We start from the raw sequence: 27,217 nt of genomic DNA on the forward strand, positions 1-27,217 counted from the left end.
GGCCCTCTACGGAAAGTTTTCTGGCCCCTGGCTTAGGCCCAGTGGAGGGAACCTGAAGTCAGTGAGGGCTCATTCTTTCCCGGCTACCAGATTACACGCCCTGCAGCGGGACAGGCTGGGCCCTCCCAGGACTTTGTGTCAGCTGCAAAGGGCAGCGATCCTGTGCGTCCCATTTTACAGAGGTTGCCTCTAAATGACCCAGCAGGCCCTGACTAGGGGACAAGGACATGCACACCTCACTCAGGAGGACCCAGCCCTTCACCCCAGAGATGGACGCCTCACACACCTTCTGCAGTTCCCGCTCCAAGACCTGCGCTCAGAGGGGAGGGGCGTGCTGGGGGGAGGGTCCCCGGCACTGACAGCTTCCTCTGGGAGATCCGGTGTCCGTCTGACCATAAAGAGTGTGGGGTGGTGCCGAGACCACAGACTGGTCTGGGGACCCAGGTGCCAGGTCCGGCTCCACCCCGGGCTCCTTCCTGCTCACACTGGATGGAGGATTTATGACCCACTTCTCCCGCTTTGTCTATTAGCAGTGATGTTCGCCTGGTGCTTCTCGGACTTTAACGGACACACAAATCGCTAGGGATTTGTCAACATGTAGAGTCTGTTCGGTAGTTCTGGGGTGGGACCTGGGACTCTGCGTTCCTAACCCACTCCCCGAGGCTGCCAAGGCTGCTGGCACGTGCACCACACGTCGATGACCAGGGTCCGGGCCTCCTTTCCTTCCAAGACAATGGACAACCAAACTAGCTGTACCCACGAGTTGCTTAGCAAAGTTCTGTAAATGCAATCACCTTAAAGGAATAAGAAAAAGACTATTTAAAGGAATCCTATAGTAGTCCTTGTATGAAGCAAATTAAAATTCTCCCTTGTATTCAGCAGTCACATAAATCCAGACTTTGCAGACACTAGGTTTGCCCAGATGGGCGGCAGGGTATGGTGAGAACAGCACAGGGTCTGGAGCCAGAACGACACAGGTTTGAATCCCAGCTCTGCCCCTTACACACCTCTCCCACCATGGAATTCTCCTCGCTGCTCTAAGCTCTGGTGACCCGCTCTGCAAACCAGGCTAAGGACCCCTGCCCAGGCGCCACGAGGACGAAAGGAGATGGCGCACACGTACACGGCACCCGTAAGCACCGATTCCCTTCTGCTGAATAAGGTGAGAGAAAAGGCTCCACCCGCGGTGCCCTCGTCCCAGGCACCTTTCAAACTGTACCCCAAGCGCTCACCCAACAAGGGCGGTGCCACCTCCCCGACATCAGCCTGAGGTGAGGGCTGCGCCAGGCCTCTGAGGGAACCCGGAGGGAAACTGGCGCTTTGTCAATTCCCACCTCCCTTCCTGCAGCTGCCTGGCTCCTCGGGAGGCCGCTTGCAGGCCGGGCTCTGGCGACTAATCAAGCAAGTGTCCCTGCAGCCTGGGGGCTGCTTCAATCAGGGGGACGCAGCGGGAGGCGTTATTAGGCGCGCCCACGCTGGGGCCCGCAGAGTGGCCAGAGAGGACCCCGTCTCCGGAGGAGGGTCTCGAGGTGGCTCTGTGCGTGCATCAGTGTGTGTTCATTGATAAAGAGCCACATTTGCATCTCACTGTGGCCTGGAGCTCGAGTGGGTGTGGCCCTGAGCCTGGGTGGGAGTCGGCTCCTGGCCCACACCGCCCATCGCTTACAGTGGAGGAAGCAGCCTGGAGATCCGTGGCCAACTGGGGCCTCTTGAACCCAAGCTTGGCCCTTCTTAGCTGGGAATCTGCCCTTCTCTTAGGAGAACATGGGACCAGTATATGGCTGACTGGGAAGGGGTGGTCAGTGGCCTTGGAAGGCCTGTAGCCCTGTTAGATAACCTTTAAAGGCCCATTAGAACCAAAGAGGAAGTACAGCCTAGTGGGTACAAACTTGAGCCGTGCAGTATAGCTTTCTGGGCTTGCATTCTGGGGCTGCCACTTGCTGTGTGACCTTGGGCAAGTTGTTTAACCTCTCTCTGCCTTGCCTTCCTTGCCTATCTGTAAAATGGGGCTAATGATTAGCACCTACACCAGAGTATACGTGATAATCAAATGAGGTAAGATGCATACAGTGGTCAGCAGAGTATGTAGTTTGTACCCAAAGATGTCAGTTTTGGGGGGAATCTCTGTGTGAGAGGGTGACATTCCCCCTGCCACCACCCGGGAGAGCACCTCCTTAAGTCAGGGCCTGTAATAGGGAGTGGGGGGAGGGTTCCTGTGATCCCTGGTTCTAGAAGAAGCTAGCTATCCCGGCCCCTGCAGGGCAGAAGCACTCCTGCCTGCAGCTGGCTCTCCTGCATGGTAGAGGAGGACCCGCAGTTTTTAAAATGCCCAGGAGTGTCACCAACCAAATTAGATGGGAAATGGCTGTGGGAACTATGATGTGCCTCATAGCCACACGGTCCCTCAGCAAGTCCTTTATTCAGTCCACAATTATTTATGTAGGTGCTCCTAAGTGCCAGGCACACGAGGTTAAATCAGGAGACCTGGATTCAAGTCTTATCTCTGTGACTAATCGGCGGGAAGACCTTTCTTATCTGCAAATACGAGAGAATCGTAGCTCCAGCATGCACAGGGGGCAGCTATCTGCCGGTTCCTGCCAAATCCCGGGAGACTGCCGGGGTTCGAGGAGATCGGCCTGTAGTCTTGCAGCGCAGTTCAGTTTACAAAACACTCCTGTGTGCGTTCTAACAACCGCCCGTGTTCCTGCTTGGCAGTCCCTGAGTTTTCAGAGTCTTTCTGGATCTCTCATTTGAATTCTATTCATAGCACAGTTTAAATTCATTTCCTTTTCTTTGGGCCTCAGAAGTAGAAACCAGTATTACAGAATCCAAAGCAATTCAGGATTCAGGCTCCTCTACCAGCACCCTTTAAATTCCATCCTTCTTCCGAGGAAGGGAGCTGGCTGGAGGAGGGTCTTTCAGCATTGATGACACAGATGATGGCAAGAGCTCACGTTTATGAAGACCGTGTCCCACGGCCGGCGCCATGCTAAGCTCTTTGTCCTGGTATCTCACCCAATCTCCAACAGCCCAGTGAGGTGCTTCCATACCGGTGCTGTTTTACTGGAGCTCAGCAAGGCCCGGTGACCTACTTCAACGTCCTCACCCTGCGCCTCTAAACTCCTCCCCTTGGAGCTCACAACTGCTGGGGCTGAGCTGGGAACCTGAACCAACACCTCCAAAGCCTGTGATCCTAACCACTCCACTCCCACTTCTTTTTCTTCCTTGTCTACTTCCATTCTTGCCATTAACTTAAAGAACAAGCACTAGCCCCAGATTCAAAAGAAAACAGAAAGCCTTTCACTTCAAACCCAGTTACCTGCACCTGACATGGTCAACCTCTACCCAGGTGGAGGAGGTGATAAAGGTGAGGCAACTGGGGGTATGGCTGCAAATCTCTCTCTTGTCAAGATGGCCTATGCGTTCTCTTTCTGTGACTGAAATTCTACTTTTGATTGCCCCCTGGGTCATCTGGGCACTCACCCTCCGACACTCTCAAACAACTGCCTATACAGGTCATCTGGCACTAGCAAGCTCAAGGCCTGTGCTTCATGATCTGGGGAGCCCTGGGGCATATCCCCTGGGCCTCAGTTTCCCCACTGGAATGGCGAGGAGGCTGAAGCCCTTCCGCACCTGTGTCTCACGCTTGTTTCAAAGCCTGTGAGTAGTAAAGTGCTACACACATGCGTTCGAGGTGGTACGTGGAGCGGTCTACATAGGGCCTTTCCGCATGAACCGTTAAGTCCTGGCAGGACAGGACTGGCGTCTGCCAGCACTTTCTGCTGCCTCTTCTGCTGCTCGCTGCCAGCAGCCTTCAGGAGTCTGTCAATGGCATGCTCTGGCTAGGATAAACAAGGCATCCGGGCACCGGACCCAGGTTTCATTTAAGTCCTCTGTCTCTCTAGTTTTAAAAATAGCAACTAGTAACCTACCGAGACAGAGAAGTACCAACGGGCAGGCACCGACATCTGGGGGGCAGAGAAAGCCTAAAGGGGTGCTGTGTTGTTCCTACATACTCATCTTCCCCGCACCATTTTAATGCCTGAGCTGATGCCTCCAATATACAGTATGCAAAGAAGGAGTATTTTCATTTCAGATGCATATGATGGCTAGGAACAATATGAACAATATTATTTTAGTGCCCTGGGAAAAAATTAGCAAGTCAAATATTGAATCAGGCCTGTAGCACCACATGCTAAGCAGATTGCTTTGATCTTATCCACACTAAAAGCTCTATTATTGAATTTAAAGTTGGTGAACACATATCAGACCAATATACTGTGCATATCTGAACGCATGTTTCAGAAGCAAAGAATGTTTTGACAAAAGGGAAGAAAATATCAAAAGTTACGGCTGCAGTTGAAACACAAATTTGCCCTCCCTCTTCTCTTGGGGCTGGAGGCCTCGCTGGCCAACCAAAATGTTTTTGCTCTCAGGGACCTGCTGATGGCTCCAGACACGCCTGCTGCGCTCCCATTTTTCTAGAACCAACAAACAATGGGTTTCTCAGCCCCCCACCACTCAGTTTGAAGGATGCGCGCGGTCTGGCACCCTCTGGTGGCCGCTTCTCCGGGAGACCTACCTGGCTCCCACACCTCCAATAACCCAACCTCCCTTCCTCTTGAAGCTGCTGTGGCGGAAAAGAACTTTCAAGAACCAAAGGGAGGGAAGGAAGCAGCTGATCATGAGAGTAGAAAGGAACCGATGGCAAGCTGGGGCGGGGTGGCGGTGGTGTTAATTACCCAGCAGGGCCCAAAGAGAGAAATACTTTGGTGGGGTCAACTGCACATCTAGGACATACCCCCCCAAAGCCAACCAGCGAAAGCACACCCTAAACCAGGGGCTGGCAAATCGCAACCCGTGTGCCAACTCTGCCCCCCCGGCCTGTTTCTGTCAAGTCCAAGAGTTAAGAATGGTTTCTACATTTTTACATGGTTAAAAAATCAATAATATTTTGTGACACGTGAAAATTATAGGAAATATAAATTTTAGCGTCCATAAACAAAACTTTACGGAAACACAGCCCCACTCACTCACGGGCGCATTGTCTAGGGACGCCATTACGCTATACAACAGTAGAGTCGAGTAGCTGCAGCCAGTTGTGCAGCCCACAGAGCGGAAAACATTCTTATGTGGCCCTTTAGAGAAAGAGTTTGCCGACCCCGGTCCTAAGAACCGTCCCCGTTCACAGGGCGGAACCCTGACAGTCTGTCCCCACACCCACCCCTGCCCACTGGGCACGAAGACCGGGCTGAAGCAGTCTGCAGGGCAGGGGTGTGCACACCCACAGGGAAGGGGGCATCCGTTTCAGCCCAACCCCTGCAAACTTACCATTTTATTATTGATTTCATGGAAATGAATCTCACAGACTTTCTCCACAACATCTTCATTCTCAAAAGTGACAAAGCCAAACCCTAAAGGAAAAACAAAAGAGAGAAAACAGAGAGGGGGGTGAGTTCAGATCTGGCAGGCCCCCACGGTTTCCTCCGAAGTCCTGCGGTCCTGACAGGTTCCTCTGGGGGCGGGGGGAGGTGGGCGGATCCCTGGGAGCGCCTTGGGGCTGAGGCCCTGATGTCTAATTTGTCCTGAGCACCCTTCCAACAGTGAGGAAAAGTTAATGATTTCACCCACATGCAGCGGGCACTGTGCGGTTTATATTTGCCCCGAAGCAAACAAGAAATTTACTTGTCTGATATTGACAAGGGTCAGCGCCCCACGGCTCTCGGTGCCCAGGCAGGCGGGTGGGCCAGCGACGGCCTCGCGGATCACTGCGGGGCCCCGCTTGCCCTTTCCGCGAGCAGCAGCGGCCAGCCCTCGGGTCGGCCTCCAGACGGGGGCGGTTATTTGTCCTTTTCTTCCTGAATTACTTCCTCTAATACCTCATCAGGACATCCTGAGGCCTGGAAGAAACTATTAAAAAGTTTCAGGCCTCTGTTCTGCGCAGGCATCCTTTTTCTACCGCTGCTTCCAAAGCGCTGCGGATTCAGGGCAGTTTAAGACTGTTTGATGCCTGCTGTCAGCCCGTCAGCCATCCACTGTATTTACTCGGCTGGAGACTGGCTTTGCCAGGCGAGCCGCACTGAAGAATTTTGGCAGGCGACCGACCGCTGCTCGGCATCCTGAGTGCCTCTCCCCACCCTCCTGCCCCTTTCTTTCTTCTCCTCCCACCCCCGACAGTGTCTCCAGCGTGCGGCCCCATCTGTGACCCCACTCGGCCAGCCCTGCTTTGCACACGGCCCCACGCAGGGAGGCACCCAGCCCTGATGGAAGGGAGGCAGCTGCAGTGTTGGCGCCGACATGGCCACAGAGCACAGAGAATTGGGTGCGGACGCGCCCATGGGGAGACGGGAGACGTGGGTTCCAGTTCTGGCTGGCACCTACTTTATGTTTAACCCTGGGGAGCCCCTTCCCCTTTCTGAGCCTCACTGTTTGCACCTGCAAATCCAGGTGGTGTGACTGGACGCTGGGTCCCACACCTTGGGTCACAGCCCAAATTGGGATTCACAAGGCTGGCTGCTACGGTCTGAATGTTCGTGTCCTCCACTGCCCCAGATTCATAGCTTAGAATCCTAACTCCCAAATGTGATGATATTAGGAGGTGCAGCCTTTGGGGGGTGATCAGGTCATGAGGATGGCGCCCTCATGAACGGTATTAGTGCCCTCACAGAAGACACTACAGAGCTTGTCTTTTCTCTCCCTGCCATGTGAGGATACAAGAAGGCGGCTGTCTATAAACCAGGAAGTGAGCCCTCCCCAGAACCGATCAGGCTGCCACCCTGATCTCAGACTTCGAGCCTCCAGAATTGTGAGAAATAAACTCCTGTTGTTTCTAAACCACAGTACTTTGTTGTAGCAGCCCCAACTGTGACATTCTCCTCCCCAAAGGTATGAGGTATGAACCTGGCTGAACGCTAGGCCAGATGCACCAAATGGGAAGACAAAAATCGAATGGCTGTTTTTGTATTTTGATAATTACCATTGCCTGTCAATGAGTAAAATATAGATGCTTCCTTTTCAAGCTCTGTGTCTACCTGGGTCCCCGCAAACCGAGGTGGAGAGGGAATTTCTCAGGTCCCTCTGGCTCTCATACCTCCAACTCTGACACCGTCATCTTCTAAGGATCACCAGAGAACAGGGAGCTGATACAGAGCTCCTCTATCATAGCTCCTGCAGGGTCTATTCTAGAAGATTCTTTGGGAAGAGAATGAAAAAGCCACTCCCTGCTCTAGAACAAGTTCCAGTAAAACTGTGGGCTGGGACTCCCCCCCCCCACCCCCATGGCAATCACGATCTTCATTGTATGTCACTTGCTACCACACCCCAGACGCTGGGCCAATGTTCGCAGTATGCACAGCCCAGCCTGTTAGACACACAGGCAACGTCAGACACATTGTAAGGGGGGCATGAGCGTTTGCTGTAGGGGATCAAAGCTGGCAAGTATCTCCCAGTGTCACCTGGCAAAAGCTGGGTCCTCAGTTGCCCAAAGCAGGCATGAGACATGATGATACGTTGTTAGAAATGAGGTCCGACAAGAAACGTTTCGGTAGGTTTACATCCTCCCCTGCAACGAGGTCCCTAGAGAGAAAGCTAAATGCCGTCCAGTCCCCTCTCTTGGGGTGGCTCCTTCTCCTTGGCCCTTGGTCACTGCAGAGCTGGATACGAGCCCCATCCAGAGGCAGCCTTCATGACACTTCCCTTTGGGTTTTGGGGTGTTTGTGCCCCATGGCCTCCTTCAGCCACTTTCAGTTTCTCAAGCATATTCAGTTCATCCTACTAGGGTATGTTTCAGGAAGCTCAGTGGGGAGGAGCTTTGAAAACATTAGGTTAAACCTTCCACCCTGGCAGGGACCCCCTGGAACACACAGTCAGGGACCCGAATCTTTTTGGCCCATCCCCTTCCCCCTGCCACCCTCCTAGAGCTCAGATCCTAACTGGTCCCATGAGGAGGGGGATTAAGACCCAGCACCCTTCCAAAGGTACCCAGGGAGGGAGGGGTGGCACCACACAGGACACAGAAGTCAGCTAGCACAGCTTCAAGCCAGGGTGCCCGCACCAGGGCAGGGCTGGGGCCCGGGATGCAACAGGGCCCCCAACACATACTAAGTGCAGAGTGAACGGCTGAATGAGCCACTTCTGCTCCTCCAGCGTCTCAGCATCTTGCTGTCCACTTGAGTCACTCGAGACTGACTCGGCCCTCCCTTCTGCACTTACCGCTGGCACCTGTGCTGGGCCTTGTGGGGGAGGCGGAGAGCAACAGGACAGCGTCCTCTGCATAAGCACTTCGCTCTCCAACAGGCACCTCTCCCTGTGCCAACCTCACCCTTCCCGCATGCCCTCGTCCTAACCTGGGGGCCACTCTGGGTCGCATCTGTCTCTGAAGGCCACTGCTCTGCCCTGGTCCCAAACCCAGACACCTTGTGAATAAAACAAGCCAGGACGGGCCTGTTTTTAGGGGAGCTCATTGCTAATTAGGGCAAGTGTGGTGGGTCGAGTAGCAGCCCTCCAAATACACGTCTGTGTCCTGTTCCCTGGAACCTCTGAATGTGACCTTATTTGGGAAAAGGGCTTTTGCAAATGCAATTTAATTAAGGATCTTGAGAAGAGATTATCCTGGATTTAAGGCTGGCCCTAAATCCAATGACAGGTGTCCATGTGAAGACAGAGGTGGGCAGAGAAGCGAGTGAAGTAGCCATGAAAGGAAGAACACCTGCAGCCACCAGGAGTTGGAAGAGGTAAGGGAAGACTGTCACCAGAGCCACTGGAGGGAGCATAGCCCTGGCTTCCAGAACTGTTCTAAGCCACCAACTTTGTAGACATTTGTTATGGCAGCTACAGGAAGCTAATACGGCGAGGTTATGGGTTTCGGCCACCCCCACACAGGCAGGCCACACACTTCCTCCCCAGCCAGGCCTGCTGACCTGGATCAAAGGCAGGAGAGTGTAGATGAACGAGCAAAACCCATCCTGGCTATGGGAAAGGTGCCAGTGAGAGGCACCGCTCCACAGCCAGGGGACAGCCTAGTTTCAAGCCACCTTGCTGCTAAGCACACGCACTCGATCCTGGAACAGAGGCCAGGCTGGGGCAAGTCTCCATGGGGCTGGGGTTCCCTGCCATGGACGCTGCTGTTCTGCGGCAGCCCGGCTCCTTCCTGGTCCACCGTGCAAATCAACACGTGAACTCAGGCTGCATCCCATCCAGGACTCGCCGCTGCCCCACGTTCCCACCCGGTGCCCCCACTCTGAGATAGAAGGAGGACAACCCGGCCAGGAGACACAGATTAAAATGCAGACTGCCGCACCGGAAGGGCGGGGGCGGGACTCAGTGTCATTTCAAATTCTGACTCTGAAATGCTCCCTCCGGTCCTCTCCCTAACCCCACAGGACTCACGACGCGAGTATCACGAAAATGATTTTCCTGATTAGAAGAGATAACCTGGATTTCAAGCCCAGGTACCCGGGATGCATGACAATTCAGCGATGTCAAGACTCATCTGCAGGATTTTAAAGATCTATATCGTTTCAACATCTCTGTCTGTTGGGCCCAAACAGAGAAAACAAACCTGATTATGTCTAAAATATTTATTTATTCCATGTGGGGAAAGCAAAGATGCAATGAAACACTTAATTATCAATAACAGTTATTCCTTAACATATAATCATTTTTATCTCACAGGTGCATTATCATTTACAATGAAACAGTAACTCAGTGGCGAATTACCCCCCGAAATAAACCGAGAATGAAGACAAAACCAACGGGGTCAGAAATTTGGGAGTGATAAGGACAAATCCTTTTTTGGCATCATGGTGTTTTTCTATTTTTGGAAATAAGTTTTTTTATTTTGGTAAAATAGACGTAACATAAAGTTTACCATTTTGACTGCATTTACTTGCACAGTCTAGCGGTACCAGGTGCACTTACAGTGATGGCAGCCATCGCCACCGTCTGCTTCCAGGATGCTCATCTTCCCCAACTGAAACTCTACTCATTTCCCTCTCCCCCAGGCCCTGAGAACCTCTATTTTAATTCTGTCTACAAATGTGCCCATTCTGGGCACCTCATGTAAGTGGAGTCGTATCATACACGTCCTGTGCTTTTGTGTCTGGTATATTTCACTTAGCGTCATGTTTTCAAGGCTTCGTAGCCTTTTGGTCAATCTGTTAGATGTATGGATTCAACATGGGCCTCAGGAAGGCCGGGGATCGGGAAGTGGTGATTACTTCCCTCCCATTTTCCTAGAAGAGGGTCCCACAGGGAGTCGGGAACAGAGCCTCATGCAGGCACAGCAGCCGGATAAAAGAAAACACAATTATCCTTGTTCAGCAAGGGCCAGGTCAGGAGCTCTGTGTCCCTGGAGCGTCCCTTCACCTCTCTGGGCCTCTACAGAAGCAGGCAGAACCTGGCGGTCCTGTTGTGGCCCCTGCCAGAGCGAAGTCTTTGATCTGCGGTGAGCCTACCAGGGCTCTGGCTCCAGCAGGCCCCGGGGGAGCCCCCGAGAACATCCCTGCTCACCCACCACTTCACCTCCCTTGGTCCTGAGGCATCACCCTGGAGCCTCGCTCAAACCACCATGCAGGAAGGAGGGGAGCCCCAGGGACTGATGGCTGGGAAAGGCGGGGGGTCAAAAGGCCCAAACTGGGGGGACAACAGACTAGTTCACCCAAGAAACTCTTCTCCCCTGTCATCAGCAAAGTCACACCTGCCCGGCCTATCATAAAGCCCCCGCCTGAGCCACCCCACACTTCCAAGGGGTTCCAGGAGCCATCAAAACTAGGACAACGAAGGTGACAGGAAGGTTACGCCAAACACCAGGGGATTTAAAAATGGGCATAAATAGGGTAGCAGTTGACAGGGAGCATTTAAAAATGAAATTCTGGCATTCTCTTGAATGAAGCTATTATTGGAAACGAACAAGCTCTATTTAAGAGATAAGCATTTAACAGTCAAAGCTTTTTCCCTCTTTTATCCAAATGAACAAAACTGAATACTCATCTGAATAATACCAAGCTATAAACACACACACACATACACACACACACACACACACACACACGAAGAGAACAGAAATCTGAAAACAAGATATCTCAAAATTAAAATGACCTGCTCCAAACGCAGTCACTGAGGAATAACCAACAGTTAACTTACTGAGAAATTTCTCTTTTTTAGGTCAGGGAGGGAAAGATGGGAACAGCCTCCTCCTAGCCTCAACAATAATTTTCTTCTCTTATCATATAGGTCAATGAACGCTAATAGACGATCACATAGTGACTAATGCATCTTCAGTGAAAATCGATGCAAGTTATGAGTTAACACACTTGGTTAATGGAGGAGAAAAAGCATGGAGAAAAAAAGAAACAAACCCCAGATTGTCAAATTTATTCTGAGTATCCCACGAGGAATTTAAGGGATGTGTATGTAAGAATATTTATGACTCAGGTAATCTCCCTCTCTCGCTAATAACCCAGTATTGGAGAAAGCAGCAATGTCTGTGGGTCGCTTCCTGCATAAATGCAAATCCCCTGGGTTCGGGCGTGGGGAGCACATTCTGGTCTGAAAATGCTTCTTATCCATCATCCTGCCGGGTCCGCCACTGTCATTTTGATCAACTGCTCTGCACAGGTAGGTGACGCGACCACTAAACCAGAGCAGGAGTTGAACCCAGGAGTCGTACCCATACCCCAAGCTACATTCACACATCACCCTACTCTTCTGGAGCAGGTCGCCAGGGTCTACTTCGGATCAGTAAGTGTTCAAACATAGATTTGGTGTCACGTGGCTCAGAGAGAGTGGGAGGGGGCCCGCCTGGGCAGCAATGCATGGTGGTCTGCATGCTTCGACACGAAGAGTCAAGCTGCCGGTGGCTGTGTGTCCATTAGCAACACTGCACCTTGGGCTGACCCCTCCCAAATTAGAATCTTTCTGGGCCACCTCCATGACCTGCAGCAGGTTTAACAAATCAGTTGTCCTGTAATCCTAAATGCCCAAGGCCCTACCTGGGGCCCAGCTGTCAAGAAGAGGTGGAGGAGACCAGTGGTGTGCACAGGTGCAAGGCAAGCACGGGAAGGAGGCTTCACATGCCCTGGTTTTGCCCTAAGAAAAATACAGCTCAGAAGGTAGATATGTTGCAAGAAAAAAACAGGCCACCTTTCCAAAGGAAGCGACGTGTTTCCGATTATTAACGGCCACTCTGGGATACTCACTGCACGGTATCCTGACTTCAGTGAGATCCAGTCTGAGTCGCCACTAGAGTTTCCCGAGCATTTTCAGACACTATACTGGGCAAGGGTGGGGTGGCGGTCACGCTGTCTGCTCTCACTCCCACATCGTCACGTGGACTTCAGAAGGCAGGAAGGTCACATCCCACCTGGCCGGGGATGGGATTCCTGCAGCTGCATCTCATGCCTGCGCCCAAAGGCAGTGACTGATGATCAGTCCCTGTTCTGATAATAATGTTAAAAAAATGAAGCTAGGCTGGGCACAGTGGCTCAAGCCTGTAATCCCAGCACTCTGGGAGGCCGAGGCGGGAGGATTGCTTGAGCTCAGGAGTTTGAGAGCAGCCTGAGTGAGAGTGAGACCCCGTCTCTACTAAAAATAGAAAAATTAGCTGCGTGTGGTTGTGTGCACCTGTAGTCCTAGCTACTCAGGAGGCTGAGGCAGGATTGCTTGAGCCCAGGAGTCTGAGGTTGCTGTGAGCTAGGCTGATGCCACGGCACTCTAGCCTGGGCAACAGAGTAAGACTCTGTCTCAAAAAAAAAAAAAAAAAACAAAAAAAAAAGAGACGAAGCTGATCAGCCCTTATGAAGCAGCCATTCTTTAACTCACTCTTCACCCCCACCCATGGAGTCATCATGATTGTTCCCACTTTACAGATGAAGATTTGAGGCCCTGTGTTCTCTACATTGCAGCCCGCCTTCTCCATACAAAGGTGGACTACTCCAAACCAGTTGATTCTAACCTTGAACCACCTTGCTCCGGAACCCTGCCCCTGTCACGTGGCCCTGCAAGGACATCAACACAACGGGCACAAAAGCCCCCACCGTGACAACGCAGCAGGAGGGCAAGGAGAGATGCGGGAAGTTGGGGTGGTTCTTTCCAGTTGCATGCGTGAGTCCCTGCAGCCCGATTCCTTACACACAGGGCGGGTACGTGGGTATTCAGAATTCTCAGAGCCACGACAACAAAGGGGACTTTGATACAGAAAACAGCTAGAGTGTCTCCTAAGCCAGCCGAACCTAGGATGACCTCTGGACCTTCCCAGACCCCCACTGCAGACATGCCTGGATGGGGCTGGGTTGCCAGACACAGTGCTAGCCATTGCTTGCAGCAAACTGCTCTCAAATGAGTCAGCGGCCCTGGAGGGATGAGCCCAGAAGTGCTCCCTTTCCTGGCCTTGTTAAGAACAAAGACCGGGCTGGCCTGCTGACCCGCTGGCCCAGGCTGTACCCAGGACTCAGCCTCCGGGCTGGCCAGAACAAAGACTTCTGGGCCAGGAGGTTCTCAGAGGCAGACGCTTGCCACCACCCTCCCCCATGGCCACCAAACAAGCCTCTGATGAATTCTAGGGGTCTGCAAATGTGCTAACGCATGGCCCTCCCCCCCACACCCCTCTTCCTCCCTGACCGACAAGCAAATAGGCAGCTTCTTTTGGGGGCTCCTTCTAACCTCGCCCTCCCTCCCTGCCATGTCCCCTCCCCCCAGGGGGACATCACAGCCCCTCCGCTGTGGCATCCTTCATGCACCTGCTTCCTCGTTTACACCAGTAGTTTGGCAGCTGGTTGCTGTAAACTATAATAAAATGCCTTTCCAAAAAATGAAGGAATGTGACCAGACACGCCAGACATCATGATATTAAAGCCGTGTCAATTAATTTCTCCCCCTGCTTGATAAACGAGCCCCATTCCATCTCTTAATAATGAGGAGAGAAACAAGAAAAGTTGACACTTAGTTTAATTTATTTTCTCAACTTGCCTGGTCATATTTCTTTCTGCCTTGCAGAGCTGGCTGGGGCTGTGGGGAATTACAAGTGGCTTGCGCGCAGGCAAGGCAGAGATCCGTGTGAACCGACGCGGGTCTCTCTTATTCCCACACCCCACTTAATCAGGAGGGGGAAAGTGACTTAGTGAGCCAGCTCACACCTGCGCCTCTCAGCCACCTTTGGGGGCTGGGGAGAGTTGGGTACGGGGAGGAGAGTGATCTCAGGTGTGTGGGGAATCAGGTAACAGAAATGGCACTATCAGATTTCCAATCTAGTTCCATGGAACTGCACAAGACTGAATTCCCTAAATTAATATTAAGCTACGTTGGCGGCATTTGCCAGAGGGGAGCCAATTTCTCAACTGGAAAGGTGCTTTTCTTTCTTTTTCAGCTCAAGGATGCGCTGGCCAACATCTGACCTTGAAATGTGAGGACACCTTCTGAAAGTCAGACGCCAACCGTGAACCAGCCAGTGTTTCATTAGGCTTTAGTTACAAGCGATTTTTTTCAAACAGCCGCCATAACCTCAGCACCCTTTATGGACAGGGAAAGAAGCTGGGGGTAGAAGCAAAGTGTGCTCCCAAAACAGTGCTTCCGGGTGTGGTCCTGCGGTTGAGCCTTCTAATGGGGGAAGAGCTTGTTAACAACGGGGCCCTACCCATCTCCTCCCGTGGTCTGTGTGGGTGTGGCCCAGCGATCTGCAGTTTTATCCAGGTCTCTGGAAATCCTGACGCCCACACACACATCTAAATCTGCCCTCCGTTTCCCAATTCAGGGTGAGCCAAGTGGAGATCATTTGGTCAAAGGGAATCTAGAACCTTCCACAGGAAAGAGACTTTTTCAGGACCCCTCTCTCCTCAAGTGGGAAAGTAACGCTGTTCTTTAAGAAGCCTCTGACATCGAGGCAGATCAGGGCCAAAGATAAAGCTGCTGTCTCCCAGGCCCAGGAAGCAGTTCAGACTAAAGTGTAAATGACACATCTTGCTTCTAACTCCCAGAGGTACTGGCGGTTTACCCGAATCAAATCCTTATGCGAAAGCAATTAAGTTCTACTTTAGAATTTCAAACAGGCACTCGGGTGCTGGGAGATATTTTTTTTTTGTTTTAAACCAGCAGGGCCACCTCCCTGAGCCTGTGAAACAAGTGACTGAAGAGGGCTGCACGACGTATGAGTGAAAAAGCCACCCAGGAAGGAAGAGAGGGAGGTCAGGAAGGAAAAGGGAGAGACTGGGTGGGGGAGAGAGACCTCCAACCATCCCCAAACCATTTTTCTGAGAGAGGAATCTGCCACGAATACTGATGGCGTGATTTCAGAGTGCCTGCGGCTGCGGGGAAAGGGTGTCTCATCCCAGACTCTTGTTAACCGAGTGGGAAAAAGCACCTGTGATCCAGGCCCGACAACCCCAACCTCATTTAATTCCGAGTGCGCTCTATTGCAGCGATTCTGTGAATGACACTTGTCAGGGCAGCAGATTAGTTCACAAACCTATTTTTTTGTGCGTGGTGTTCCATCTTGGTCGGGAAAATAGTCAGTTCTTGGCGAGAGAGACACATATTACTGCTGTTAAGTGCCAATATAAACTCTGGGACGCAGTGGTAAATTCACCAAATTAAATCGCTAGACAACTGGCTCGGATCAGGACCCCAGCAGAAGGTGCCAGGACTGCAGCGCGCGCCCAGCGGGGTAGAGGAGGCTGAGGTCGTGCGCGCAGCTGGAGCAAGGGCACGAGGACGCGCCGCCTCCGCGTCTGCTCTGGAAACCACAGAGCCCGGGGCGGCTTCGGCGGGCTGCAACTGCAGGAGCACGGCCTTCTAGGCTTCTCAACCCAGGGCTTTTTGAGCCCAGGGGAGACGGGGTACCAGCTGGAAGCTCTTCCCTGAAGAGCTGGGCATTTGATTTGGGTTGGTATTCCCAGTCACTCCCTCAAAGAGTGGGTTTCAAATCTGCCACCTTTTCTGATACTCATCCTACAGCCTCATCTATGCAGTGAGCAACCTGCAAGCTAATAGGGAGTTTCAATCTACTTAATGCCCCTGCTGAGGTGGGTTGGGAAAGGACTTAGACTTTTGAGCTCAAATCCTGGCTACAGCAAACTGGCTCTGTGACTCACAGCAGGTTATTCAACCACTCTGACCCTCAGTATCCTCCTCTGTGAAACAGAAATAATAAAATCCACCTTACCAGCCAAGACGGCTTGAGAACACTTTGTGAGGAGTTAGCTACCCGCTCACCGATCCCAGATTTGTTATGGCTTCTCCTCTACCCCAACTTCTATCTCCACACGCACTTACTTTTACCTCTGCCCAGGCCTTGCTTATTAAAACTCATTTGACTTGTCTGTTGGGGAGATGTCCGTGGTGCTTCACCAACTATCATGGTGGGAACAAGATTCAGGGGAGGGAGAGGTAAAACACATCACGTGGTGAAGTCCCAGGCCATCTTGTTACTTTAAAAGACCCTCTGTGCATCCGTTCAGGTAAAAAAAATAAATCATCTGCTCATCTGGGAGCATCGCCCTGCACCAGCTGTGCCGGGTGTGGCCAGGCTGCTCCCCCCTGCCCCCCGATTCACTCAGCTCCCCCCGCAGCCATCTCAAGATGCCCACTCGCCTGGCCTCCAACAAGTTCTCGGGGAGCTGTTACCGGCCACAGATATGGTTGCAAAACTCCATCAAAAAACCACTACTTGGAAGCAGGTTTTCAGCGCTGCCACAAATTATATGACTTTTATTATGAGGTATGGTTTCAGAATAGTCCCAACTGACAGAGCCCTGGCTGGGTGCCCGCTGCTCCCTCCGCGCCCCTGCAGGGGGGTCATTCCTGCCGGCATCGCGGTGACCCCAGCGGGCTGTGCTGCCAGCAAGCCTGCCTGGAGTCTGCGGGCAGGTGGATGCCTACTGGGTGCCTCTGACGAGTGGTTTGCACGGGATATGCACGTTTGTTCACCAGGGGGTGGGGCTGGCCTATTTTGTTTTATTTTTCCGGCGGTTAAGAAACTATTCTTAACATCTGGATGCCAGATCGCTCCCAAAAGCTGAGAGCAGCAGCCTGGGCAGCCGGTTAGGGTGGCAGCTCTGCCGGGAGGGAGCAGAGGACTGCCCCCTCCCAGCTCCCCAGACAAGGCCTGGGGTGGGGAGAGCGAGCAAGAGGGTGGAGGTGCTACGGCAGGGGGCAACACAGTCCCCAGGGGGCAACACAGTCCCGAGGCTCCCTGCTCAGGCTGCTCCGCCAACCAGCAGCAGCCGCCCTGCCTGGGAACTGGTAGGAAATGCACAATCTCAGGCCCCACCCTGGCCCCACTGAACCTGCATCTGCATTTTCACAAGTTCCCCAGGTGATTTTTATGCAAATTAAAATTTAAGAAGCATCGGTCTGGAACACTGATTCTCCACAGTGATTCTTACATCAGAATCACTTAAGAACAATTTTTTAAAATGCTGACGTCCAGGCCCCGTCCTCAGAACCGAGTGAGAGCTGAGGGAGCAACCCTAGCATCTAAGGGTAAAGAAAGGGTCAGCTGGCCATTTCCTCGTTAGTGGCCACCAACATCGGGTTAAGAAACACTGGGGGAAGGAAAAGAGTATAATGCCTAATTTTTATTTATTTTTCATCTAGAAATAATTTCAGCTTCATCAATATTTAACACATGGATTGAATGATCCTGGTGCCCTCACACTTCCTTTATGTCAGAGAGGCACTTGTCCCAGACGGGCTTTTATAAGCTGCTGAATGAAGAAAGAGGACATGCTGCCCTGGGGGCGAGGCCAGAGTGGGTCCTCATCTGCTCCCCCGCTGCAAGCCTAGCCGGTACCTTGTGCTGTTCACAGGCGACCAGTAAATGGATGTATAGGTTGTGCAATCTGGCTTTAAGTAAACCAACCCTCACACATCGGGCAACTGCAAAGAAAATGTGGCTTGCAGATAATACTAATGACATGAGCACGTGCCACCAACATGCCCAGCTCACCCTTCCTTTTGACCTTAAAAGACACCTCATGAACCATATCACACCCCCAAAATGTGTTGTGATCACATGGGACCCGCTGCAGCCCAGAGAGTGAGGAAGAACCTGATTTCAACAGAAACTGGTGCTGTAGAGAAAGCATTTTGAAAACGAATGTTTGGAAATTATTTCTATTGTTATTTTATTTTGTTGCTAAAAAAACGCTGTAACTAGGTCATCTCCAAAAGCTCTCCTATCTGCATACTTTCAAAACCCAGGAAACAGAACCGTAAAGACTTGCTTTAAAAAAACGAACATTTCAGTGGCTTTTGAACCCATTTGTTAAAAATATAAAAATGCAACACTTGATTAGTTTGCATGAAGAACTGATTGACATCGGGGAAGATGGAAATTACAAGCTGAATTTCAACAAAATCCTTTGCATAATTGGAGGACAGGATTGAAAAATTAGTACCATGATTTAGTCAGCACAGCCAACGTGCTTCTTCCACTGGGACCTGGGTATCTTGTGAGGCGCCAGGCATTAGAACCAAGTATCCAAATAAACTGAACTTAGAACCCAACCGTTAGAACGGGATTACAAAGTGTTAAATCAAGAATTTTTTTTTTTAAAGCAGCATATTCAATCACATCACTCTCACTAAAAATATTACTTTAATTATTAATAAATAAAATACTCTCTATGGCTTACTCAAATGTATCCTAGTCTATTCTTATTTATGTAGGTTTTATAATATACATGCTAAGTTAATACAGCAGTACACGTACATTAAATTGAAATTAGATAAGATATATTGGGGGGGTGTACGCTCAATTTTTTTGGTGCACAATTAAAAAATTTTGGAGACTCCTGCTCTAGGAGAAGGTGGGCTGTATGTCATGAACTCTGGTTCCCAAGTTATCCCTGGGTCACAGAGGCTGCTAAAAGTCTGGGGGTGGGATGGGAGCAGGTACTTGCAGTGAATGCCAGCTGGTGTAGACCCCTCCCCACACCCCGGGAGGGGCCTTTGGGTGAGAAATCCGTGGGAGCCAAGAATCAGCCAATTCCAGCATCTCCAGGGTCCTCCCTGCTGGGCAGCACAGAGTGCTTAGGAGGCATTTGGGGGGTTCACCCTTCACCCTGAGCCCCTTGCCTCCTGCACGTTAACAGCAGCCATACCTGAACTCTCGTCAATAAATTTTTCATAGCATTGTGTCTTCATTAAAATTTTATTCTATTAGCATTCTGAATCCAAACCACTAAGTACATAATTGCTAAAACATGTGTTAAGCGATGACTTACGAAATGCCGGTTTTATCATATTGTTAATTAACAGAAAGTAGGATTAATACATTCACAGATCATTAGGAGCATTTGGTTCAATTTCATCAGCTCTTCCGTGGGGTGGGGGCGGCTGTCAGTGGGCCACCCTGGGGGTCTGGGCAGACTGTTCTTCGGGGCTCACCCTCGGCCCCTCCGCAGGTTCGAAGACCATGTCTGGGCTAAACCCAACAGACGGTGACTCAAGGTCTGTTTTTCCTAATGGAAATTACTCTAAGATCTGGTGTCACTCAGTGCAGCCAACTCAAAAGGGGCGGCATGGGAGGGTTTGGGTGGGGAGGAAGAGAAAACAACACATCTTTGAAGGCAGACCAGTGAGGCTCCAATTTGAGCTTGAATCTGAGCATGTGGTGGAAATCGCGGTTGTGACGCACACTGGCTGTGTGATTTGGGGCACGCCGTAACCTCCCTGGCCTCATTTCCCTACCTGTGAAATAGGAATGAAGACGCTGACCTCACAGGGCTGATAGGAGGATTAAATGAGATAATACAAGTTCTGGTTATCACACCTGCACAATTCTGTCATTTTTATAGAAGGCGTTTGTACCCAATATTGCTTGGAATAAGTGGGCCACCAGCTGAGACTTGAAATACTTGAGCTACTAGTTAATGTTGACTGCAGCGGTATGGAGTCCAGTGGGGTCAACCGGAGGTGCCCACGCCAAGCGATCTGGAAGTGGCTTTGGCCTTACCTCGTTGTCATCTCCAACGGAAAGCTGGTCACGAGACTCCTAGGCCAGAGGGGTTTATTCAAACCTCTCCCCACCCTGTTCTGGGAATTACAGAGGTACCCAGGCATGAAATGGACTCAACGTCTTTTCTTTTCCCAGACATCCAAATTGCTTTAGCCTGGCCTGATGGTCGTGCTCCCAATTCTTTACGCTTAATAATGCAACAGTCCACCCGGCTGGGCCATGAGTAAGACCAGTGCTGGACGCCAGGACGGGAAGAGCCGCAGCAGGCTGGGGAGGCAGCAGGGGGCCAGGCCTCCCCCGGGCATTTCCTGGATGCAGGGGACCAAGGCAAGTCCTGATGTCAGAAGCCAGGGGTCAAGGTGAAGCCCAAGGTCAGAAATATGAACACAGTCAGTCGGGAAATGCAAACAGGTGCTGCCGGGCCTTCCTCAATACACTTCTGACCAGGGCAGGAGCCCTTCCCAGAGGAAGACAAGGGCAGGACCACGGCAAACCACCAGGGTGATGATAAATGGGTTTACCTTGCTGGAACCAGGACACAAAAATCAGAGCTAAGGGAAAGTCCAAAATACAGTAAGTGCAGACCAGCCTCTGCCAGGCCCAAGCAGGGAGAGAGAGAAGACAGTCAGTCACCTGGTTGCATGGTTTTTTTTTTTTCTGGAACATTCCTTCAAGGCCCTAGGTACTTAGTAATTTAAAGGCTTCCTGTGGTGAGGCCTTCTGACGTGGGGGTTATTACTTGTGGACTACGAAGGGGAAGAGCCTCTTTATCTGTAGAAAAGGCTGCATGTGGAAAGAGCCTGGGCTTTGGGTTCAGACGTGGGTTGTAATCTCGGTTCCACGGCTGATGGGCTGTGCCTCAGTTTCCTCATCCATAGAACAGGGGTCAGATCATAGGGTTACAGAGAGATTAAACAGGAGAACGCACAGAAGCCCAGCACCGCTCCTAGCCCCCGTCAGATGCTGAAGCACTCGTGCCTCTCCAGAGACCTGTTTTCCTTACTCAGCCGACGCTCTGATGACTCGGGAATTCCGCCCTGTGGGATGAGGCTCCACAAAGTGGCTGCCTCGGAATTCTGGCTGTGAGCGACATCTTCCCATTGACCACATGGGGACGGAGAGGGCCGGAGACTGGCTGAGGGGTGGCTTCCCGGGGCAGAAGGGTCCTCAGGATGTCCTGACACCAGACACAATGCTGCCCTTGACCAGAGGTGGACACTGCCACTGCCCACAGCAGGCCACAGGGCACACCTTGAGGCCAGCTCTGAAGGCAAGGCCTGGGTCTCCCCAAGAAGCCACCACCTCCTCCCGTCACCCAACATGGGAGCCGGGTCATCTCTGTGTCCTCCAGAGAAGGCGACCTAGAGCTTTTCCCGGACTTGAAAATCACGGTGCACAGACAGCCATGTTATGGCCATTCTGCCGCTTGGCCACAGAGACCAGTAACTTCCATTTATTTGTGTCTGGGGCCTTAAGGAACCTCAGCTGTCATCCTTTCCTTAGTTTATTACCAAATCTCTAAAATATTACATTCTTTATTATATCCAAATTCACTTTATTGCACTTGACAATACAGATAATCACATACCATATGCTCTAATGTTTTGAAACCAATGCATGTTGACAGCGGTTTTTATTCATGATGCATAATTCCATCCCGCGCACACAATGAGGCGTCTGAGCACCCAGCCTGGTGTTAAGACTTTTGCCTAATAACAGATTAACAGTACGGCAAGTTTCCGAGACGCCATCCCTCCCATGCCATTCTCTGTTGACAGTGAGAAAAATGTACCTGAGCCGAAAAGATGGGTTTGTGGAAGAGGAGGCAAAATAAAAAACCCTGCGCCGCCACCCACCCACCATTCCCAGAGGGCTTGTAATGATGTGTTATTGTTCTACGCTTATGAAACTTGGTATTGAAAAGAGGAATTGGTCTTGCGCCAAGCAGCAAGGCAACTAATCACACCAACCCGCAGCGCTGGCCCCTGAGAACCGAAAAAGCACAAAATGCCCCAAAGCTCTCATTAGGAATCTCTCTTGTTTTCACTCTTGTTTTGCTACAAGCAAATATTTGTCACTCCTCCACCTCCGTGAGACCCTCCCCCCGCTCTCGTCCCCTCTCCTCATCCCCTGGGCATCCTTCTGTTCCCAATTAGCCCCAAGCTTCCTGGCAAAATGAACACAGCTGGGGATGATGCCAGTCCTCAGCATTCTGGCACCTCGCAGGCAGAAAGGACAGGCCAGGCCGGCAGGACGCATCTTCACGGCTCCTTCGGCTGAGCCCCTCGTTCTGCCGGCGGCCGAAGCAGAGGGTGGATAATTTGAAGATGATCCTCCAGCTTTGCGGTGGTGCCCGGAACAAACAATGCCATTTCACGCGTCCCCTAACTAAGCGCTTTCATTTGCTTCCGAGAAGCAGTCAGACAACTGTAAACCCATCAGATCATGTCCAACGTGGTGGCAAAGAGCTTGGGCTGTCACCAGCAGAGAATCAACTCAGATTTATAGATTCTTAAAGCTCTAATATATAGATATCCGTCTTCCCCCTGCAGATAGACAAGGAGACCAGGGCAGGGGCGGAGGAGGCAAGAAGCACAGCGCAGAGCTCAGCGGCAGACAGATTGGAGTTTCACAATCATTCTCCCGGATAATGGGATTTCTCAACAAGGGGAGGAGGCGGAGGAAAGGGCCAGGCCTTCACTTTGCTGAGCACTTGGCTATTTTTCCAAAGCTTTGCTTGGGGGTGGGGGGGGGGGGGAGGAAAGAGATGTTATTATCAACAATGCCTCTGGAGTACCCAGCGACCTGCTGTGAACAAAAGCAACAGACGACCAAAGAAGGGGCCGCAATCGGAGGACGCAGAAACACTTACTCAGCCACCTACAAAGGAGGCCAAATGAATTAAGAGGCATCTTACTCCAAGTAATTGCTGTGCGCCTGGACCGCTTAAGTTATAACCTTTTTTCATAAATAAAAACCTACTTTCTCTTTGGGCTTACATCATGATACCATGAAAAAGCTTTCTCTTTATTCCTTAATCATGTTCAGCAGGTAGGGGCTCCTATAATCTCCAAGGATGTGGGGAGTTTTTTAAAAAATGTTTTTGTTTCATTCTTTTGTCTTGCTTGTCATGCATGGAGCATGGCAGTAAATTACTGGTAACTAAACTAACATCTACTGGAGATCAGGGCCTCAAAGACATAATTTCATACAGAAGCCTCCTGAAATATTATGGGTTGGGCTTGATGAGTCTGGAAATGAGATGTTTTGGGCCAGGCTGGGCTTTCATGAAGCAGGACACCTGTGGTTTGCAAAGGGGTGCCGGGTCCCACTTCGCTGCCCTGTCTGTTCTGTTCTCTGAATACTTCTGGGGACAGGAACATCACCCCTCAGCATCTCATAAACACGGCTGGTTAAGAGTTGGGCATCTCGAGGCATTACGAAATTCTTCAACCCAAGATCAGTCTTTCTCTTGGTCCCTTCACACATGGCCATGCATGTTAGGGAGGCGGCCCCAGGCCCCTCCCAGGGGCAGTCCTTCAAGATCTAGTGTAGCCATCTCGTTTCTCCGTATTCTAGTGTCTTCTGGCTCCCCTGGCACATTTCTCCCATAATACTGTCCTGGTCCCAATAGGTCTTGTCTGCTGCGACCGATCTCGCCAACACCCCTCCTAAAATAGGAGGCCTAGAGTGGAGCACGATACTCCACATGGGGTCTGAACAGTGCAGAGCACCAGGTACCGGATTCGACGTCCCTTTACGCAGTCCGTGGTCCTTTCTCAGCAGCTCCATCACCCTGTTGCCTCAAGCTCACAGTGAACTAAAACCCAAGGCTTCCTGTAAACCGCTATCAAAATCTCACCTGGTCAACCTCCATTCGTTTTCTTTTCTTTAAAATATAAGGTTTGATTATAATCTTCTGATTATAAAAGTAATATTCATTTTAGAGTCTCAAGAAATATAGAAAACATTTAATCCCACGATAAACATTCATTGGACACCTAGTAAATGGAATAAACTCAGCTGAGCCTTTAGCATATAAGGAAGAGCAAGACCCAGCCTCTGCCTTCAAGGCTGGGAGAAACACCCCCCGCCCCCCGCCTGCTTCATCCCCACAGCTAGTGTGCAAAGAATGGGGTTGCTGAGTGTGAGCTCCAGGACCGCTGCTGGCCTCGTTCACCATGATGGCCCCATATTTTGATTAGTGACCAGTCAGAGTAGGTGCTCAGCAAATGGTTCCAGTCTGTCTCTCTCTCTCTTACATATAAATGATTTTTTTTTCCAAAGGCTGGATCAGTTATGACCAGGGGCAGTTAGTACCAGACAAAGTTTTAAGTAAAGAGAAGGAGGCTGGGGCTCCTTCCTCCACCTGCCAGAGCCTTCTTTTCCAATTTCCACCCAGAGCCGGGTCCCAGGGGGCAGAATCTGTTTGGCTACAGGTCGAGGGTACAGAGGAATAGGAGAACAGAGAGAAGAAAGAGCAGAACGGAAGCCAATTCCAGGATCTCTGGGGCTGGCCAAACAAATCCATCTTCCTTCTCTGGAAAAGCGTATTTGCAAAGGCTTTGGTAAAAGTTCCTGTTTCCCCAGGCTGTGGCGGCTTGCAAGAGCCGGCTGCAAGTGAAAGACCAAACTGAAGGTGTGCGGCACTCTGCTCCCACTGAACTGCCACAGCGAGACGGGCCAACGCTGATTCTGCCACTTCTACCAGTGACATAGGACATGTGAGCATCTCTAGGGTACATGGTGCCACAGGAACCACAGCAAGACAAAGCCCTGGATCTCTCAGTCCCTGTCTCTCCATCAATGAGCTACAGTGTCAAGGGCTGCCGTGAGGGGACGGGACAGCCAGCAGGCAGCCAGGACAGGGATCTACCCCAGCTGAGGCTTTTTAAAAAACAGAATGCAGCATTTATCTCTCCGAAGACTGGGAGAGCTGTCTGCCCTGCTTATCTCCTAAGACTTGTAGACCAGAAACTCCGCTGTACTTGGTAGCAGACAGACGGTAGGAGCCAGGACAGAACCCATGCTCAGGGAGCCACCCTCGCCCCACCCTGGGTCATCTACTGCTGCACCCTGAGCGCTGTGCCCTGTGTGACGCATCCAGCCTTTCTTTCCAGGCTGGCAACCACCTAGGAAAGGCTGGGAATGGCCACTGGTGGCTCAGCCAGGGGGAGAGAGGACCCAGGATAGCCTTAACCTGGGACCTGTGGACGGGTCCACGGGCTGGCCTCCCTACACCAGCCCACCCCCCAGCCACCCCCAGCCCACGCCGCATCCCTCTGCAGGAAGACGTTCCCACCCAACGACCCGTGCTGCAGACTCATGAGAGCCTCGCGTTCTGGTTCTTAGTTCCTGGTTTTCTGCCAGCCAGAGGTATAATGGACCTGCTTATTTTGTTTCATTGGCTTGTAAAGGGACATAACCAAATAGTGATGGGGAAAGAAGCTGGCAGTGGTGGAGGCCTCAGCAAAGGCTGGAGAGACGCCAGGAATTGAGTAATGCCTTGGCCACTCACTCTCTCCAGAGAACCAGCAGCAGCGCTGGGGCCAAGACGCAGAACACGAGTGCTAGGGCCGGGGAAACACAGCCGGCCGGTGGCTGGGGCTCATTCCCCAGCCTGGGACCGCACATCCCAGCCCACCGAGGCAGGGGTGGAGACACCTCCCGACTAATTCTCCTCCAGGGTAAGCCACCTACCTTTTCCACCAGGCTGCTTCTTTTTATGGGGTTGCCATCATTATCATCAAACCGCCACCATTTCTCCGGCTTTCGAGCTGTACTCAACCCTTTCATGTACATGATCACCAGTTCTTGCAGCCTGCCCTCAAGGCACGTCATGCTATCCCAATTTGATAAATGCAGACTCGGATGCTCAGCAAAGTGAAGTCACCTGCCCATGACCTCCCTCCATCAGTGAGCGGCTGAGCTGGGAGGCAAGCCCAGGTCTGTATGTCCCCGGAGCCTGGATTTTCTCTCCATCGGCCCCTGCAAGGGCAGCCGGAATGCATGGAAGGCTTGGTGCTGACACAGGCCTGGATAAGCGGCCTCCGAGTCACTGATCGGTATCCTTGCTGGTAAGGGTGGCGGCCCAGGAGCTTAGACGATCTGGAACCCCTCACCCTGAGCAACTCACGTGACCTCGACAGGCTCAGCTTCCTCATCGAGGACAGAGATTTCAGACTGTGTGGTTCACTGCTGAAATCCCTGTGCCTGGACCTTGCACTCAATAAAAATTTGTCACATGAATGACTGACCCTGAAAAATGAAATCCCAGTAACAGCCTCCCTACCTGTCTTATTAATAAGGTCACGCAGTACAGCACTTGCACAGAGCACGACACATCCGCAGGGACCTATCCGATAAACAGCAGGTGCTGGTCATTAATACCATTATTATACTACTATTATTGCCTTATGAGGTCATTATAAGGATCAATGCATTTGTGATATACAAATGTAAGCCAGTTATCTTTACAATAACTAGTAACCAAAGCTAAAAAATAAGAGCAGACAGTGACAAGCGGAGCCCAGCACAGAGGCGTGCCAGGAGGCTGCCTTCACCTTCCCAGTGGACATGTGCATCGGGGCCTAGTAGGGGGAGCTCCTGCTCCTGCTCTGTCGCAGGTCACTGTGCCTGTCTGGGATCACAGGCTGGGTGGCCGGGCATGTCCACACTTGCATGGCGATTCCAGTGAGAATGCCTCCTGTTACCACTGCGCTGGTCATCTCACGCCCCTAAGTTACAGCCACCTCAGCCAGGTCTCCGCTCAGCTTAGTTAAAAATAAAGTTTACAACAGAAACCTAAATCCAGACACCTCTAGATCAGGGCGGTGGGGGAGCAGGTGCTACCCAAATGTGGCGCCACGCTGACGTGCAGAGGTCGGCCAAGCTCAGCTCTCTGCCCCGAGCTGGCAGGTGGCAGCCTCCACGGCAGAAACGCCAGCTCCGGGGCGGGGAGGGCTCTTTGAACAGAAGCTAACACGTTCCCTCCAAAGCGCCAGCCTCCTTCGATTCAATCAATATTGGTTTAGCACCTGCTTATGTTCCAGGAGGTACCTGAGGCTGAATCAGCCATGCCGCAAGGTGACAAAACGGGGACAGAGAGAAGCAAGCACAGAATAACACTAATTCAGGGCAGATTTCCTTAAGGAGAAAGGTAAACAGATTGGTCTTTTCAAAGCAAATCCCCAGAAGCTAGTGTTCCAAGACTGCGCCCCACAAAAACTACCGGGCACCAGCCCTGGGCTCGGGGGCTCTGCAAAT

The 27,217-nt window shown here is 51.5% G+C and overlaps 1 protein-coding gene across 6 annotated transcripts in view; it reads right to left on the bottom strand.

Moving 5' to 3' along the window:
- The window catches only part of MSI2 (musashi RNA binding protein 2), a 383,429-nt gene that overhangs the window by 71,866 nt on the left and 284,346 nt on the right, over nt 1–27,217 (bottom strand). For all 6 annotated transcript variants that reach the window (XM_069482358.1, XM_069482357.1, XM_069482356.1 and 3 more), the window contains exon 8: nt 5,332–5,414. In XM_069482358.1, coding sequence (XP_069338459.1) covers nt 5,332–5,414 — 83 coding nt within the window. The remainder of the gene's footprint in view (nt 1–5,331; nt 5,415–27,217) is intronic.

This window comes from Eulemur rufifrons, chromosome 9, assembly GCF_041146395.1.
Source record: "Eulemur rufifrons isolate Redbay chromosome 9, OSU_ERuf_1, whole genome shotgun sequence".
Taxonomy (NCBI): domain Eukaryota; kingdom Metazoa; phylum Chordata; class Mammalia; order Primates; family Lemuridae; genus Eulemur; species Eulemur rufifrons.